This window comes from Pagrus pagrus (genome assembly GCF_965226575.1).
Source record: "Pagrus pagrus genome assembly, chromosome: 6".
In the NCBI taxonomy this organism is placed as follows: Eukaryota; Metazoa; Chordata; class Actinopteri; order Spariformes; family Sparidae; genus Pagrus; species Pagrus pagrus.
Genome location: NC_140190.1, coordinates 23,452,957 through 23,472,747, shown reverse-complemented (window position 1 = coordinate 23,472,747; position 19,791 = coordinate 23,452,957). Strand labels below are relative to the sequence as shown.

Genomic DNA, 19,791 nt, shown 5'->3' with positions numbered 1-19,791 from the left:
TGGCATTGATGCCTTTTCTCAATGGGCTCTGTAGTGCTCTGGGGGAAACAGACTACAAAGACATGCAAACACAAAAATTACTGACCTAGGACCCTGTTCAAAGTTTATGAAACGCTTTCAGTGCCCCTGGGTCAGCTTATGCCATGACCACACAATATCAGTGTTTATTTCACTGCAAAGGGCGTCAGAAAAAGCTTTTATTCATGTTTTTTTTTCTTCCCTTTTTTCTTTGTAGAACCATGGTCTTGTCTTATGCCCTAAAATCTTGCTCTGTTTGAAACGACTCTATTTATAAGCAATGGAATTTTTGAACCTATTAAAGTAATGGATTAATTACAGCAATACCACAAAGGGCATTTTTCCCACTTACAGTGAAGAGCCTCTAAGCATAAAAAAGTGATTTCACAAAGATGAAGAAATAAATAGCTTCAGTACGCCTGTATTTCCAAAGTGCAAACTGGAAAGGTTAAAACAAAGCCCACTTAGAAATTATGTTGATTTGCACAGAAAGTGTGAAAACATTTCAATATTTTTGATGTATTGACAAAAATAACAAGCTGTTGAAATACTTGGAGAAACTGACCCGACTGAAATAGCTTTGTAATGTAGCTGTTCTAGTTATTTGTTACACTAACTCTTTTTCCCATTTTGCACAGTTTAGTAATTGTGCGGTCCATTTTGTGGGTCAGTATTATACCAACCTTTTTAGCCATTGGCTATTTGTGGACTAACTGCACATACTATTGCTATCTAATACTTATACTTTATGAATTGTGTCTGTAGGTCAGTGCATGTTGAGAAATAAGCAGCTGTTTATTGCCATCTAAACAAAGCTACCAAATCCATGATGGCATATTGTGAACTGTGCTGGAAAGCAGCATCTTCCTTTTCTTATTGGAGATCACTCTCCAATTGTCCCCTCTCCCTCTCTATCTCTTTTGATTATCCACACGCAAAAATACAAATCCCTCAGGATACAAATTCACTTTCACAGAATAATTACAAGATGCTATATGCCACTGTAAACACCACATCAGTGACAGTGACAGTATGCATTTGTCATGAGATGAGACAAAAGCAGAATGAATTTGCACTCATGAACAGAATGAGGGAGGAAGATTTTTTTTTCTGTGTGTTGCTTGCTGACTGTGCTATGGGCATTTGTTCCAGCCCCATCACAAATGAGCCTTAATGTTTCACACGGGATTTGCTGCAGAAGAGAGCAGATTTGTATGAGAGCATCTTGTTTTGACAGACTGTCTGTTTTACCCTCCCCCTATTCAGCGTGAAAAGCCAGGGATATTATACCGTCTCCCCTGCACTCTTGATTGTTTTTTAATTGTTTTTTTTTTCGATTATGACTTTGCAAGTTGTTGTAGGACTTGAACCAGTTAAGGCATTCAGTTAACCAGTATCGGTTTAGAAATGCCATATTCTTTATTTATTATAAGTTATACCAACTGCTATTAACACCTTAGTACATTCCTTTACAACACTGGAAATAGATGTAACGCATGGTGTTGCAGGTGATTGAACTGCGTAACCGCGCAGTTTCAGTTGAATTATTCTATTATTTTTTTTAACTACATCTTTCAGATGTGTCATGGCTATAAGTGCTGCTATTGGTTGAAAACTGCATTAGAGCATAATTTATGCTCATGATATCCAAATCTTGTCCGTCCATATTTTCAAAGGATTCACACAAGCACTCCTCTCTCCATGGATATTTTATGCAAAATATTATAGAAAACTATTAAAGGAGAGATTGTGACGATGATTTTAATGTAGAGAGCTGCAACAATAAGTAGATTTATCTATTTTTTCTAGAAGAAATAATTGGCAACAATTTTGATTACTTCTGTATTGCAGAAGTCCATCGACAGAAAACTAATTGCCATATGTTTTGATAATAAATTAATTGCTTCAGTCGTCTCTCAAGCAATAATATCACATGTTTGTTGGCTCCAGCTTCTTAAATGTAATGATTTGTTGCTTTTCTTAGTCATTTATGATAGTAGATGACGAGCCGGACTGTTAGTTTGAAGCAATTTGAAGGCGTCACTTTAGGCTCTGGGAATTATGACGAGCATTTTTAAAAAAAAAATGACATTTTATAGATTGAACAATTGATTGATGATTCGTGTAAATAATCGGCAAGATAAATCAACAATGGAAATAATAGTTGCAACCCTAATATAGACTTGCTTGCATTGAGCACAAATGTAAATATCTGAATGGTCTTCACATAGGTACATACTGTTTAAAAGATCAGAATCACAGTCAAAAAACCTTAATTGTTAAATCCGTATTATTGTCGTTATCTTGTCTTTTCATTTCACACTGCCTCATTTGAGTGAGGGGACGTGTTTCCCCCCTCCCCTCCCCTCCTCTCCCCTCCCCTCCTCTGTCCGTGTTTGTACCCTGACTCACAGCAGTCTTCCGTGGTCTCCCTCGTCTCTTGGTTTGGCCTGGGGCTTTGAGGTTGTGGTCAAGGCCTGGGGGCATGCAGAAGGAAGAAGAGTCATAATGAGAAGCTCCCCTTAACTCCTGCTGCCTAACCTGCCCTCAAGCCCCTTTGTCTTGCTCCCTTTCCACTTCTATGCCACCCATCTCTTCTCTTCTTCTTGCCTATCGGTCCCCCTCTTTCCTATTTAGTTTCCCCACTTCTTCTCCCCTCTTCCCACCCCTCAACCTCTGTGACTCTCAGTCTGTCCCCCCCATTCTTGCCCATGCTCCCGTCTCCAGGGGGTCCACTGTACCCGGGGCCTTCTTCCTTCAGCCTCCTCCTCCCTGCCCAGCCTGGCCAATAGTCAATGGGAGGCAGGCAGCCTGATTCCCTCAGAGCAGCAGGAAGCTGCAGCAGCAGGGGTTAGGCCTGTATGGCGCTGCCGGCTGGCTCTGTCAGAAGTCCTGCCAAGCCAAGGATGAGAGACCTTTGCCAGTGCGGTATTGGGGCACCGAATAAAAATATTTTACAGATGTCTGAAGGCAGGCATCAGGAGTCAGTAACGGCTTACTCATGCCTAGAGCAGAGGTGTCTTTTAAGTGCAAACGATGTACATTTTAATGTATTTGTGCATAGATTTATGATGAAGAAAATGAACTTTAAGTATGGATGGAGGAGAAAAAAAGTGGTGCTCAGGGGTCTTGGCATTTCTGGAAGTGGGTGTATGGTAGGAGGTGGGAACGAGGCTGGTCTGATTCTGGATTGGCTGGAGGTAAAGTGATTGATTTGGTCGGGTTGTGTTTGAAGAGGGGGGGGGGCATCCAATGCTTCTGTACTGTGAATGCCTGGCTGTGTTCCCAGCCAGTCCTGGCTTGACAGTTTAACAGTGAATATTTAACATTGCGCCACACTGCGGGGTTTGGCTGTAAACAGCAGTCAGCAAGCAGCATAGCAGCAAAAGCCTGCGTGACGCTGGGCCTTGGTTGTGAAGCCCACCTAAAAACAACGCACAAGCAGGAAGCACATCTTGAAGTTCTGATTTTGAAAAAGGCAGATGGCATTGGCTGGTGGTGTCACACTGTAAAAAAAAAAACACTAGGATCCCCTGATGAAAGCAGCTCCCGCTTGCTTTGAACAGCGAGTCTGTCATGGTTGGTGTCTGCTGTGTGGCTCCGGGTCAAACTGTGATACGCAACTCCTGGAATTTGCGCTTTTTAAGTTTTTCATGTTCAAATCGTCTGAGGGGGAAAAACAGAGGGGGGGGGGGGGGACAGGAAGTTTCATTAATATTAATATTCTAATATGTGAAGGAGGCAGGGAAGACCTATCTAGCTTAGCTGCTTTCAAATCCTGTTGTGGAGCCTTCCTCCCTCTCTCTGTTTCTCTTGCTCTCTTTTTTTCCCCTCCTTTCTTTCTCTGCAATTTTGGTAACTGGCTTTTTAATTTTCTGAATATTTTCACATTGTTCTGTGATAGACGGACTGACAGCTATATTTTACTTTCGAATTTTGAGAAAATAATATGTAATACTTTGCTCTGAAGTACTGGTAAACATCTCATCACATCACATCTAAATCTCAACTGGATTTGGTCAGTGTAGCCAAAGGCTTCCTTAAATCAATGACTGACTCAATATTTATTTTTGTTAAGCAGTTAAATTCCCTTCTGGCCAATGTTGATGTTTGAAATCAACTTTTGGATTTGTGGGAACACCACGTCCAGGTTTCAAAAATGATAACAATGGCTTTAATGATGCCTCAGTCAACTAAACTGTCCAGGCCCTTGATTTGTTTTGATACATTTTGAACATTTATCCTCTAAAAGGTATAAAAGAAAATCAATAGCTTTTTTTCCAAAAAGCATTTTACATATTCAATTACAATTGAAGATAGCAGATTGTGGGATCCCTCTTAAAGATTTTTCCCCTGTCCCATGAACAATTTAAAGAAGGAGATTATCATGACTTCTTGTGCTGTTTCTGTTCTCAGAGTGAAGATGTGGCAAGAGTGATGAAGTTTAGGCAGAGTTGTGTGCTTGTAGAGGGATGGACAGGAGAGTAGAAATACATTAATTGGATGTATGTTGTTTAGACTGGAGTGGGATGGATCTGATGACAGGATTAAGAAAGATGAAAGAATGAGAAAGTGACTATTTACTAGGTTGGGTCATTAACTTCCCACTAGGAATTAGGTTAAAAACAAATACTGTGTTTTGAGTCAGCTGCAGCCCTTTTAAGCTCCACTTGGCCCTGATATGCAGAAATGAGACTGATTCTGGAGTTTTACAGATGTTGGGTGAACGGAGGGCAGAGTCCAGCCTCTGTGTGAGGGATGGTGGAACAGGTCTGACATCTCTCCTGAACTGAAAAGGGAAATCCCTGCAGGCACAGAGTCGAGAGGAGGGATAAGGGAGGAGGGCGAGAATGGAGAGAGGTGCGACCCCTCAGGGGCAACGTTATTCTCCCATCGTCAGCTCCTTACACACACACTCGCACACAGGATTCTCTGTCGGTGTGCCGGATGATGCACTCATGCAAAGAAGGATGAGTGCCCGAGGAATAAAAATAAGCATTGAACTTCTTGCGTGTGCATTTTGTGTGTCTGCCTATGCATGTGTTGTGCTCACATGCATGTTAGTTTATATGTTTCTATAATCATTTCTGTACAAGTGTACATTTTTGAGGAGCAATTTCAAGTGAGTGAAAGGGTAGGATAAGCTTCATTTCTCACTTCAGAAATGTGCACATATTTCTTTCCCTAGAATTTTGATATGTGATAGACAAGTGAAGTAACAAAATAGATGCCAGCAGATTTCATTTTTCTCAAGTACCTGTTCCAAAAATGTTGACTGGCTTTTATGCAGTCACATTATTCCTGATTTATTTTCAGTCCCAAGTTTTTCCTCAAAGGTACACCTACTCTTCAAGACAGAGCCATATGTCTAGAAATGAACAATGGAAGCGTTCCTGTACCCCTGTTATAAATCATCACACACTTTCTATTTTTCAAATTTCAAATTCAAAACCTTGAAGAAAACTTGCCTCCAGCTGTTAATTTGGATGTGCTTTGATTTAGATATGTGGTCAAACCAAATATTTTCGACATGATGTGATGCGAGTCTAAGCCAGGATAAATTGTGCTACTGGAAACGACTGAAATAGTTGAGTTATTGTCGATTTCATAGTAAGGAGTCATCCTCTTTGGCAGTATGATGGTAACATGGGTGTATACACACTCATATGCAGTGAAAGTACTGTATTTGACCTCTGATTGAGTAGCAGTGTTCTGGATCTGGTTAGAAGATTGTGTGTGCGTGTGTGTGCGGCAGCCAGCAGGGTCCACCACAGAAGCCACAGCAGGCTGAAACTGAACCAGAGCCAGACTTGATTTTTGTGGAGACACATTCCCATGGGCCCACTATTTGTATGCTTTCAGTGTAGGGATTCAGTTTTACATTCATTTCTGTGTGTGCCTGCATCTATTTGTAAGTTTATGTGTACTCCATTAAAGTGTGGATCTCACTTTCTGTGCTGGTATCTTTCTCTCCTCATAAAGCATTAGGGTTGAGCTAAGGTTGCTCTGGGTTCAGGGTCTTGGATGTTTCAATTTCTGATCATGGAGATGCTGAAGGGTTGTGGTCCTTTTCCCCTGTCCCCCCCAGAGCATATGAGAAGGCTTGGGCCCAGAAAAGCCCCAACACAAGCCCGTAGCCCTCACGTTAGCCCTCAACTATGTAACTAGACATGCCTGGGAACTGCTCCTCTCACATTACTAATGATTTGGACATCTTGCTCTTGTCATTTCCTCTTAGACAAACTTCGATGCTGACGCAGGGTAACTGCTTCAAAGTATCAAGGGAGAAGGGGGAAAAACCTGCTTAAAGGGAGTATGAGAAACTGCTGGTTTTGTGTGAAGGGAAAATAGACTACATTCACCAGATGTTTTTTAATTGTTGTTTTTATAGATGAGAAACTCAAATGACAGGCCTCATCATCTCCAAACAACACAGTGATGGGTCAGCAGTTTCTGTGTAATCATTGCTCTCCCCTAGCTCAGTCGCAGCCAGAAGTGCATGCAGGGTAGAGAGCAGTAATGCTGGTTAGGAATGAAAAAAGGATGAAAACTGTTTGATGTGCTTTGTGATCTCCCTAAACACCTATTATACTTTAATTTCTTGAGTAAAAATCAATTTACGCATCAAGTGCTCTTTGTAATGGTCTTTGCATGTTCAGCCAAATTATGTTTTTGCTCTTCTACCACATCACATAAAAGTTTCTGTTTTTGATGGCTCTTTTCTTCCTAGGCCATGTCTAGCTGCCTCCTTCTTTGCGGCGTCATCTCCTCCTTTATTGATATTAATAGAGGACAAAGAACAGTAATGTAATTTCAGAATCATTGCCTAGATGATGATGGTCTCATCTGTTGATTCCTGTTACAGTTAGAACAAGGTTAGGGTTCAGAAACACAGCTGTGCTGATAAAGACCAGACTTTTGGTGGAAATGCTGTGTAACACAATCCTTTATTTAGAACAGAACAAAAAAGTGAGCGTGGCATTCCCTTATTTTATTTTTCATGAATTTCCCTCATTTGTCCCTATGTCTTTTTTTTAAATTATATGCCCTCTAGTCTTGCACACAAACAGAGCCCCAGCCCTGTGGTACAGAATGTCACATCCGATATCCTGGTGCCAGAGGTGATGAAGCTAATTTGGTGGTCAGTAAGTGACATGGCGAACAAACAAAGCCCTTATTGGTCCTGGAGCACTGGAAGCTCTGCTCAGCTGTACAATACTCTGTTTTTTTGCGTTGTGAAAGACCAGAAGTTGTTGCCACAGGGCTCTAACGCAACCTAAAGCCCTGGGATCTTCGTCATGCTGTGGTGTGTAAATCTGGGTGTGGATATTTGGTTCAAAGGTTCAAATGTACTGAGAGGTGTACTCCTAAAAAATACCCCAGATAGCTGCTTTATTAACCGAAAAAAACAACAACGAAATAATCATATACTTACTTTTTTTTTGCTCTAATAGTTTTAACTAGTGAGGGGGTTTTCTCATTAAAGTTGCTGCTTTTTCCTAAAATTTAAATCAAAATCGAACTAGAGCTGCAATGATTAGTTAATCTTTATAATATTGTATCTGCATATGAATGCAGAATCTGTGGGCCAGGGACAAGATTTTGGTATTGGAGGCATTCTGGTTAACAATCTACATGGAGAGTAACAGAGGCCAAATGCATTGTCTTGTCTTTGTCTGACAACGATTTAGCTTTTTAGTAATGTAAATAGAAAAATTATCTGCAAATCCAGCTCCACTTTCACGTCTTTAATTTTCTAAAACGATTGTAAACAATGACCGGCGCACAGGAGGAGCAGTAATAGAAAATAACCAACTGATTAATTTATGGTGAAAATAATTGTAAACAAGAGATGAATATTCTTTAATCTGATGTTGACTTATATGTTGCATTTAAAAGTTGTAATTAATTACGCTGTCAAACCATTGCAGCCTGGATTTGAAACTACATGCATGATTAAAGTCCCTTGAACCTTCTAAAAACTTGTGGCATCACTTGCAGCTACATCAGCCAGTCCAAATTAAGTGCTCTTGATTTTCTTTCACATATTATGCATTCAGTTTCTATTTTAACTGAGGTGTGATGGTGATATGGCATTTTGAAGGGCTGTGAATGTAGTGAGGGTGTGCAAGCATAGCCCAAACCCCCAGAGTCCCCTCTCCTGAACGCCTGGGGGGGTTCTCTCCTTCACACAGCCTGCTCCTTCTCACACTAAGCTGGTTTCTGAGGGATCACACAGCTGTCTTAAATGCAGTTCTGTTTTTGCATACTTTGCCCACACAATTTTGTCTTTCCTTACACAGTCAGCAATTTGTCAATATATCTTGTTTATTCTCAGTGATTGACAGTATGAATTGGTTTCACCTAGGAAAAGGCGGGTGGTGAGGAAAAAAGGAGAGAGGGGTAGTGTGGCTGACGGTCTTTTTCTTACTGGTACCATGGCTGTCTGTCACTCTTCTTTTATCATTGAAATTGGAGTTTATCTTTTACAAGCTTGAGTGGAATGTTTTTGTTTTTCAAGTGATTATTAGCATCCTCCTTGGCTGCCGTCTCCGGCTGATGAAATGAGCACATCAAACAGTGCGCTGCACTAACGAAGCGGTGCGGGCTGGCTGGCTCCTGCCTTTTGCTGTAAGGCACCTGCTGAAGTGACAGGCTGGCAACAAAGGGCCCCTCGCCACAAGAGAGTCGTCAGTGCTGCTGTAGAGTGGGCAGGACAATAGAGCAGAGAGGTGGCCTGGGCTTTTAGCCACGTGCCAGCTCGTGTCGACAACACACAGAGGCAACAGAGCACAGAGGAGCATGGGTGGAGAGGAGGTGGGGAGGACAAGAGCGAGGGAGAAGGAGAAAGGGGAGGACAGTGGCTGACACCTGCATGTGCTTGAGTTCTTCACTCAATGGTGGACATCTTTAGTATACATAGTAGCTGAAATGCGAAAGGAAAACAGAGATCGGCGGGGATTATACAAATGTGCAGGTGTGCATGCGCAGGCACACACACATGCATAGATAAAAAACAGGAGATACCAGTGTTGTTAATGGGATTTACTGGTTACTGGTACTTGGAGGGTCAGGTGATGATGCAGATGTGTTTTATAGAAGCTGCAGTAGGTGAAATGGACGCACACCGTAGCAGAGCACTGTGCTATTTTATTTGGGTTGTTAGGGAATAAATCAATTTAGGCCTCACATGAAGCCCAGGCTATTTGTGCTGTGCTATTTACTTCTGCAGTGAAATAATCATTAGCCTATAAAAATTTGAAAGTGAAAAATGTAAAGGAGGCCTATAAATAGTTAGAAAGCAGCATTATGGATCACTGGCCTTGTAGAGTCCCTATGGACTTCAGCGGTTTTCTTTGTCTTATTTCCCTTTTTTTATTGTTTTGCTGCGCTCTCTCCACTAGGGAGAGGGTGAAGGTCTGAGTTGTACAAATATATCACACACATACAGAGCAAAAACATCACAGTTTACAGTTTTATACTTCATGTCACTTCATGTCAAACTCCCAAACACATCTTTGCACACATCTTACATTCAGCTGGAAGAGAAGGTAGACAAGTACATGGGCTGGGCTCACCTATCAACCACTTTTAGCCAATTGCAAGTATAGTTTATTTCAAGAAGTATTTATTCATCACTCTTATATGCAGTATAGCAATAATGCTGCTTAATAAAACTGTAAAAAATGTACTGACTTGATATGCATAGTTTTTTGTAAATGAGATTCATGATATACAGTCCCTGGAAGTGTAAGATTTTACTTCTCCCCATGGTCTAGTGTTAAAAAAGCAAACAAAAATTGCATTAAACCATAATATTGAGCGGCAATACTTGTAGAATTGCTGTGCGTATCGAACTGGCAGCCAGGTATGGCGATAGTATCAAATCTGGAGATAAAATTTTCCCTGCCCTACTGCATATCTGCCAGTGATTAACAAGAAATTGCATTTGAAAAATGAAAGATATGTCTGAATTAATCTAAAAAATGTGTCAGTTTATTTTAAAATGGTAAAATGTACTGCTCAGTACATCTATTTGTCACAATTCTTAAATAATCAAATTAAAGGCATCCTCTAGAAAATAGTTTGCTGTTTACAATATAGGGTACAACATAGTCATCAGATTTTTAGACTCTCAAACATTGATGTCTGTTTTGGCCTCAAAAATCTAGATTTGGTAAGGCTATAGTTGGAAGAGTTTGAAAAGCCACATTGAGTTTGATCAGATACATTGATTTGTGCTTTCCACACTGACAAGACATAGCCATTAATCCAGCCATGATCTGCCTGTTGAATAATGAATCTTGTTTGATGTCAGTGTTGTTGTTTGGGTCCTCTGTCTGACAGATTCTTTAATATTCTCATGCTGAGTTGCTCCCTGATTAACTTTATGCTTTTGTCGCCAGATTTGGGGAACGGAAAAGTCTAAATGATTTGACTCTGTAGTGTGCTTGGCTGGCTTTACAAAGCGTATCTTCAAAGGTTTCTGCCTTCATCTTCATGTTGTGCTTTTTCTTTTAGATTGAGGGACAATAAAGTTTCCCCTTCATTTTCTATTCCATCAAGTCTTGGACCGTCTTTCTCAAAGACCTCAAAGACTGGCTCACATGCTGAGGTGTAGTTGGTCCTCTCCCGCTCTCTGTCTCTCTCTCGGCTCGTAGTCCAACGAACACGAGTGCTTGCACATTTGGGCTAATGATTTTGAATAGTGATTAAAATGAATTGGAGAGTGCGCTGCTTCTGTAGTATCCGGACCCCTCCATCATTAGTGGTTCTCTTCCTCTCTCTGCCTTTTTTTCTTTTTCTGTATCATCAGTGTTCGTCAAGCAGGGGTTTCAGACGAGGCCTGGGGTGGGCTTTCATGAGCACAGACTCAAAGATTTCTCCACTTCTTGTAATCATGGACACCACTCTTCTAGCACTTTCACTGTCGTCTTCTGGCTCCTCAAAGGTGCCTTTGATTCCCTCACATCCTACACCCAGGCCGGATAGTGTCACATTATATTTTTCCTCTCTCCCTTTTAACCCCCCTCCCCTTCACCTCCTTTCTTGCCCTTTTCTTTTCTCTCCTCCTTAGACCCAAGCTCATCAGTCTGTGTTCATATTTATTGTCCTCGGATTGAGAGCTGATTTAGCACTCTTCTCTTTGGGGCCGCTTAATTCCGGGACCCTTCCTGTTCACTTCTCCATTCACCCCCCCAACCTCCCTCCCAGTTTGCCTTGATCCACCTTTTTATAATCGTCTCTCTCTCTTTGTTTTTCCTCTTCTCCTGCTATAAATGAATAATGCAGAAGGGAGGAAATGGGGATTAAAGAGGAGCTAAAGCCAGTGCCAACTTCTGTGGTGCACAGCTCCACACCGTCTCTCACAGGACCATGAACACATCAGGGCTAACATGCTTCTTTTTTTCTCTCCTGGCATTTTTCTCAGTTCTGCATCTGTCCCTCTCTGTCCTACGCCATCCCTGCTGTGTCCTACTCACTTTTTGGCTTCTCCTACTCAGTTTTGCCCCAGTTGACTGAAGATATGCTCTTTTATATCAAGACTGGACAACTTGTTGTCCACCATGTTGTGAAAAACCGAGTTGTACATACTTTTTTTGAGTGCCTTTTGGAGCTAGAGCAAAAGCACATCCTCATACTGATAGGAAAACTGATGAAGTCCTCAATGAGGGATCTACAGCAAATAAAATACTATGTTTACAAGTTTTACACTGCCACTTGTCCTTGTGTATTTTTAATGCAAACTGAGTTTACTTTAAAGATGCAAAAGTCAGTACCATCATACCCTGACTGTAACAAGCAGAGACCAACACCTGTGTGTCAAGCAAGACCACCTTAAAACAGATATGACTAAAAGAGATTTAACCTCGTTAATTTATTACTTAAAACAAGACGATTAAGAGGAAAGGAAGATGTTAAAGAGCGCTCACTAACCTTTTCCTTGAAATCAGTTTACTGAGTAGTGCTCAGTCTGCAAAAAAGGAAATATAATTTATCTTGATGTCTCCAAATGAGTCTCCCAACTTTATGAAGGTACAATACTAAATGGCTAGAGTACCGTTTTAATTTCAGTTGATTGATGGGAGCCAGCATTTGATACATCAGGAAAACTGCATCTTTAAGTAACACTTGACAAAAAGTCTGTTTCTTGTTGAGAAGAAGGCAGAGAGTATTTCATACTACAGTGGTTGATCAAGTGTTTGTCACATAGGGCTGTGCGATATGAAATCTATCCTAATATAGGTCATTTAATTTCCAGATAATATTATGTATATGTATCATGACACATTTTCTGTAAATTCAATGAATAGTTTACGTAAAATGACCACATGGAAAGCCTATTTCTTATTAAATTATGAATTATATACAATAAAATGTACATACTCTTCATTATTTTTTAAAATTACTCCTTAACCTCATTATTTTTCTCCTGCTATTTTAAAGCATTGTGCAAAATTAAATTAGATTAAGCATGTAACTAAGTATGAAATACTGATCTATAAAATACAACCCGTATTTATGTCTGTGTCAGACTTTTCTGTCTGTGCGACAGAACGAGCCCCTCTTTTAGCCATGAGCTCCTCATTTTGTCTTGGCTGGTTGGAGAACTTCTCTTGTTCAGAGTTACCCCTTTCCTCCATGTTTGTTTGTGTTTCCTTCATGCAAATTTCCTGACGGCATCCATGCCATCCAAGTGACAAAAATATTACTTTCAGAGTGTGATTTGCAATGCAGCAATATAAATGATGGAGCATAATATGAAACGATAGGTGTTTTTCTATTGTCATACAATATATATTGTCATATCGGACAGCCCTAGTGTCACAGGAACATTAACAAAAAAGACATCACAGATTTGAGATGAGTATGATACAAAGCGGGTGAGAAATGGAATCCTGTCTGAAGTAAACAAAAAAAGCAAATTAACAAATAAGGTGTGTGCTGGAAGTGTGAGAACAAAGAAGTCTGTTCACAAGAAACTGCTAAATAGTCTTGTTAATACCCTTCTCTTTCCTCCTCTTGTTCTGCCTCACTCTGTTTCTCCCTTCCCTCCTTTATCATATAATTACCTATGTGTGATTGGGCCTGCTGTGAGAATGTCAGGCTGGAGTCTCACATTAGATGGAACACAGTCAGAAAACAGTGTTTGTTTACACTGAGTGGTTGGTGGTCTGGATGGGAAAGTTTGTTTTTTTTCTTCACTTTACTCAACAGAAAAACAACCATCAGTTTGTCAGAGAGATGAATGCTGCTCACTTACCAATATACTGCAGACCTTGCCAATTTTTATCCACAAAGAAATTATATATTCACACCTGACAGCCTAACTGTAATGGGAATGTTGAGAGTGGTTGTGGATAATTTGTAGACAATTTTTTGTTTAAAAGTATAGTTTGACAGGCGACGATTTTCACTTTACAGCTGGAGGATAATGCCAAAGCTCTAAAACATGAATCTAGATGGGAAAACTTGAGAATAGAAATATATATTATGATTTAAGGTACACGCTATGAACATTATTTTGTGTCCACATATTCAATCTGCACCCTAAACATGGGTCTAGGCTGTTGCATATTTGCAGATGTCCCAGACAAAAGCTCTGAACTAGTCTCTGGCATGCATCTATGAATAGTTAGGGGATTTAGCTTCTAGCTGCTGCTGTCCCACTGCTGCCAGAATCCTGGCCAGCCCACCACCATTTTTTGTCCCCATGGCAAAAAGGCAGACAGACTGGTACCTTGAGTTTCCACTGCTGTTTTTCCCACCTAATGTTTTGGAAGTAAAAAAATCCTTCCTGTGATGAGAGCAGGGCGCTGTGTGGATCAGAGAGAAACAGTGGAGACGGTGGTGCAGGAAGAGGGAGATTTAGTAGATTTTAGGTTCACATGATGAAAGTTTAAATCAATCTGTGTGCTTGATTTGTCCAGTAGCTAGGACAAGGCTTTGCTTTTGATTGGTTGCACGTTACTTGAACTGTGTGTGAATGTGGAGCCTTGAGAGTGTGACCTTGCCTCCTTTGATTGAGTTAGCATCGTTAATTGTGCTGTTTCCTGTTGTGTGTTAATCTAACATGGCAGTCTTAATTGATCTCGTTAACGTGGGATGTGGGAGGCGAAAGAACGTCAGGGAGCTCAGATGCCCCCTGGTTATTTTGACACGTATAAAGTCAGAAACACAAGAGGGTTAGAGAGACGAGGAAGGGTGCCAGCCTCAATCTAACAAAACACGTAGTTGAAGTGCAAAGACTCACTACAAGAGGCAGAAAGGCCGCCTGGGTGGATGACTTGTAAAGTCCCCTGTGACACTGAAATCAAAATGCCACGACAACCAGCTAGTCAGCCACACAGTCGGCATCTGTCTAATAGGTCTCCTTTTTACCTAGTATTAAATTCCCCATGCATATCTAAGATGTTTCCAGGTTGTCTTAATAGAGCTTGACGCCAAATTAAAACATGGGTGCTAGGGATATTAAAGATGAATGATTAATCGATTATTTGCTGTTAAGATTTTAAACAATTAAAAAAAGTATTAACCGACAATCAGAGATGTGCACAAATACATTAATAAGTATCTGTTACAATTTACAAACACTTGCTTAGAAAATATATAACATTAAAATCCAAAGTACTGATATAAGAAATTGCATTTAACTAACACACAAGTAGTTTGAAATTTTATAAAAATGTGAAAAGACCTTTGATACAAGCTGATATTGACACATTGTAGTCATTTAGTAGCCTCAGTATGGGTTGGACTTTGTTGAGTCAGTTGTTAAATAGTGACAGACGGTAGCTCGGCTATTAAAATAAAGTAATTATTTTGTGTTATTTAATTTATTGTTCAAGTAACTTGGTGTTTACTTTATCTGTTAATGCGTAATTTAATTCCTAATGTAGCCTAAAAACAGTTTTCTAATAGAAAAACTTCCAACATACTTCATGTATTATGATGAACGAAAATGAATGAATTTTAACTATTTACTCAGTTGTTACTACCTTACCTTTGAGATGACATGTTTCTCCTTTTAGAATAAGTGATCTAATCAAACTGTAAAAGACATTGCACAGATCTGCATATTAATTAGGAATAATTTTTCTCCTCAATGCATTTAAGTGTACATACCAGAGACAGATAAATAGACGGAGATAAATATTTGACAGATAATACCTTTTGTTAACTTAATGAATGAGCCCATTAATGTGGTTATGTTTAAAATGACTTTGTGGATAGAACAGACTATTAAATGCTGATCCTTTATTTAATTTGACTTGGATCATTGTTTATGTTTATATGTGTAGGGAATTGCGTTTCAAACCCATCAGTCAACATGGTTAGTATGGTAGCAACAAGTAAAAACTGGCTGTTGAATATGACAAATGACATACTTTCTATCAATTAAATTGATTTTATTTCTTATTCAAAGGAAGGCAGGCTAGTTGGGACACTGTAGGTAGCCTAAAACATCCCTTCATTGCTGTTCTTATAGAAGACTCACTAATTAATCAGTATAAATATGGTGCCATTGGTACATTTAGGTAGCCTAACCAGAGTTGGGCCTTTGCACAAGTCATGGCAGTATTTGGTTTTCAAACATTGTTTTTATTAGTGGGCATATTAAGTTAAAATAAGAACCAAAAGATTCAGGATTGGTCTATTAACAATGTTTTTCTTGTTTGCCTTTTTGCCTCCAGCAGTTGGTGCTTTTAAATCCTTATTATGTGTAAACCTCTTTTTACATTTGAATTGATTTAAACTTGTTTGAAACAAGCTTTTAATGTAAATTTCAGAAAATAATATTCCCAATATAGTCAATGCAATCCCAGGAGAGAAATAGTGTTGTGCAAACACTTATTTTCATGATCTTCAAAGCTCACATGAAGGCCAGCGAAGCCCCGGAAAAAAAGCTGAACTAATCTAAAATAAACAACCACATTATTTGCAAAATAAGTGCCTGCTCACCCGCACAAATACACATGCCTTCTTATATACACATAATAAATCCCCCCCAACATACGCACAGACATGCATTTATAGTGCCATGCATATACATGTATATATTTGGCAGATGTCTAATTAGTATCATTAGCCTTTAGTGAATGGGACTGACGACATCAGCAGAGAGACAGCTCCTCTCTGCCATTCTCCTCTCCATTGTACCAGGGGATTTTTAATTGGCCGGGGAGGTTTGAGGCGACACAGATAGAGAGAGAGTTAGTAATACACAAATGACAGACTGACAGATCCGCAGAGAGACGGCCTTCACTCTAGTGGAAAAACATGCAAATGTCCCACTGTGAAGTGCGTTGTGTCCCTTTCCTTTTGTGTGAAACTTTAATGTGTATGTCCATTTGTGTTTGCGCACATGTATTGTATTCATATAAATAAGACATTGCAGACAGACAACAGATAGTGGCAAAAACCTAAATCCCTTCTCTAGAATCTGAATCGGTAAACCAACCATATATGGTCATTTCCCTTTCCTCGTTACTGACTTTTGAATACGCAAAGTCTGGACTGTTTCTAGTCGTTAATGCTTTCCAACATTCGCTATTTCCATTTTCTCCACGTGCACCCACTGTGTGCTGATGGATGAGTATGCTGGCATGTGCCCACACACTCAAACATCACAGCAAATATGTGCACACACATTTCCTTACCTTAACTGTGTATGTTGAATACATGCAAACCTCACCTCACTTGTGTTTGACAATGTAACCATATTATTCATTACAGTGTGTACTGCTGTACATGATACTTGAGCATCTGTCAAAATCTTTCCACATACATGAGTTGAGTGTAGATGCTGGAATCATAAGCCAATTACATTTGTGAATATCATTTTTGCATCATACCTTTTTTTTCAAATATTTGTGTAAATTATTAATTTGGTTAACATTTCATATTATGGCACTGTATGTTTTAGGTGTACTGTTGAGCCAATCAACTGGTGGTGGAGTATTTTATGCAATTAGCTTGCTTCCAGGCTACAAACCAGAATATGCAATTATGCAGCACCGCGGCAAACAGCCGTACCCATCACACTCACCTTTGTGTGACCTATATTTTCTCAGAAAAGTGGAAGTGCATAAATGCCAGTATAGCCAGTAATTCTGAAGAAAGGTTCCTTGAAGGAATGCCAAGGAAACATGCAGTGGCATTATTTCTGCTCTGCTCAGATTATTATCACTGTCTCTTGTAGCTCTGCCATGCTGCAACTTGAGAGCGACCCAGACAAAGAGTGTCAAATCCTCAGGCATGACGTGGAATCCAGTTCTGCTGAAACAGGACACTCTGGCAGCAACCAGCATCAATAGTTTGGTGCTGAACAACAGAGAATATTTTCCCAGTTTATTTGAGGTTATTATTTTTTGTTGTGGTCTTCTTGTAGAATTCAGAGGTATTTTTAAAGGAAATGACAGATGAGCGTTTGTCTGATGGTGAATGTTGAGTCAGATAACCAGAAGATCTGTTGTGTGTGTTTGTCAGAGGTGCAAAGGATCGAGCTCCTAACACCATGGATATGGACACACAGCCGCAAGGACAGCAAGCAGCCGTGCCAGTCTTTCAACCCCAGGTAGACTCCACACGCAGATACACATGAACACAAGCCAGACTGCCAACAAAGGTTGTGAAGTAGGATGACACATTAAGTGTCATGATTGTCATCAGACAGATATTTATATACCTTTTATACTCGAATAGATATCACTTTTTGCAATCTCTGGTCGTTTTAGGCCATTGTGACCAATGTTACAAATCAACGAGCTGGTCTGCTGCTTAGCAATATTAGATTCACCAGATTGTTGCATCTGTAGCTGTGGCTCCATGGACAATATTTCTTCAATCAGACTGAAATAATTCTGATTAGATATTCCAACATAGCTAGTTTACATACGTTAAGATTTGTGTTTACATGCCCCAGAACATTTTATTATCTGCCAGGAATACAAGAAGAAGAAAAATAAGACATTTCCCAACTTTGAGAAAATGAAATTCATTCCTTCGCTCCGCCTGTTAATGTAATTTTCAAGATGGAACCACATTGTGTCCTGGGAACAATATTTGTGTTGTGTTTGGTCCGGTGGATTCTAACATTTTTCACCTCTTCGAAGACTTGTATAACTTAATCCAACCACTGAGACATTCAGCAGTCCTTAAATCTATTGCAAACTCTAACACATTTTTTTTATCAGCAACAGACCAGTACTGTTTGGCTACCACCATGTTTCTGTCCCTGGAAACAGAAAGAAACAATCGCATCAAGTGTTTACGTGGTTATTAGGCCCTGATGTATTTCTATTGAATGCAGGTTTACTCCACCCTTCTTGATTTGATTGAAAATGTATTCAGATTGGGCCAGATGAAATCACTCACTCTCGATTGAGGGGATTACATGAGGCATTTTTATTCTAATCGGGCTATTATTCTCATAATTAGTGGAATACAAGGGTTCATGAAAACACAGCTAATGGGATGCATCTTGATTTTTCAGTCACTGGATTAGCCAGAAACGGATAAACGCAGATACATTTATCCATAAATAAACTTATGGACCACCCCTGTTGCAAAGTGTTTCTATTTCAGTGAATCCGTTATTACAGTCATGTCACATTTTATCCTATCATATAGTGAGTGATTTTGTTAAATGTAATAAGGATTGTAGCATTACAAATTGTTCCCCTGTAGATACATGGACATGGGACAAGTATTAATAATTTATGATGATGCAACCCATTCATCCAATTATTACAAGCATAGTATCCCACCTCCTTCACGTTTTGAACTGTAAATATTCGTATTAGCCTTTTTTCCTTGCGTCAATCAAGTTGTGCTTGCAGTCTGAGCATCCTTCAGAACACTGTAGCGTGTAGTGTGTGTGTGTGTGTGTGTGTGTGTGTGTTAGATAGACAGCAGTGGATGAATGTTGAGTTGTTTCTATTGATCAGAGCTCTGGAGGCTGGCAGAGCTTGGCCTCCCTGCATGCCTCTCTTGGTTCGATACAAGTCAGGTTTGCTCTGTGCAAATCTGGTCATTGTTGGATTTTAATACCGCCCTCCAACATCAGGCCCATTGATTTCTTTCCAGAAGGATGTTTTTGCCTCCATAACTATTGAATAGACTTTAAACAAAGAGGATCATCCATATGCCCCAGAGTAAATGTGGATATATATATATATATATATATATATATATATATATTTTAGAAATAAACAACACTAAAAATAGGACCGTACTCTCAGTTGTTGTTTTTCTTGCGTGTGCAAGGGCACTGCAAGATTAACACTGGAATTGCCAAGGGGGTTAATTTATTCTAAGATGTGTAATTGTAAAATTAAGGATAAATTGGGTAGCACACAGAAGAAAGTCAGATAAAAGCTCTAATGATTAATTTCACTTAGGCAACACTCCCCCCACGCATACACACACAGACACTAGATCTTCCACTGATCTCCCAACAGTTGATTCTGTGTTATTGTTCCGGCTTAATGATCTCTCTCTCTCTCTCTGTTTTTCAATCTATTTCTAGCAGTTTACATCAGTGTTAATTTCAGGCCTACTTCTTGTGCTTAGGTTATTGGTAGCACAGTGAACTGTCTATGTTGCATCATGTTTTTCCACTCTGAAAGAGCTCCTCTGAACTGATTTCACATTTAGCAAGAGATTGAGAGAGAGAGTCACTTAGAGTATGTAGATGGCTGTCTGTCTAACCAGCATCCAGATGGGTGCCTTTCAACAAGTCCTGTATCTGTTTCACACTTTCCCAAGGTT

General features: G+C 39.8%; 1 protein-coding gene across 2 annotated transcripts in view; it reads left to right on the top strand.

The window, feature by feature from the left end:
• The window catches only part of nek7 (NIMA-related kinase 7), a 67,689-nt gene that overhangs the window by 5,263 nt on the left and 42,635 nt on the right, over window positions 1–19,791 (top strand). The window contains exon 2 of one of the 2 annotated variants that reach the window (XM_084355794.1): window positions 17,509–17,596. The exons of the other annotated variant lie outside the window; for it this stretch is intronic. Within the exon in view, the coding sequence (XP_084211920.1) occupies window positions 17,537–17,596 (60 nt within the window). The 5' untranslated portion in view covers window positions 17,509–17,536. The remainder of the gene's footprint in view (window positions 1–17,508; window positions 17,597–19,791) is intronic. 2 annotated transcript variants of the gene reach the window in all.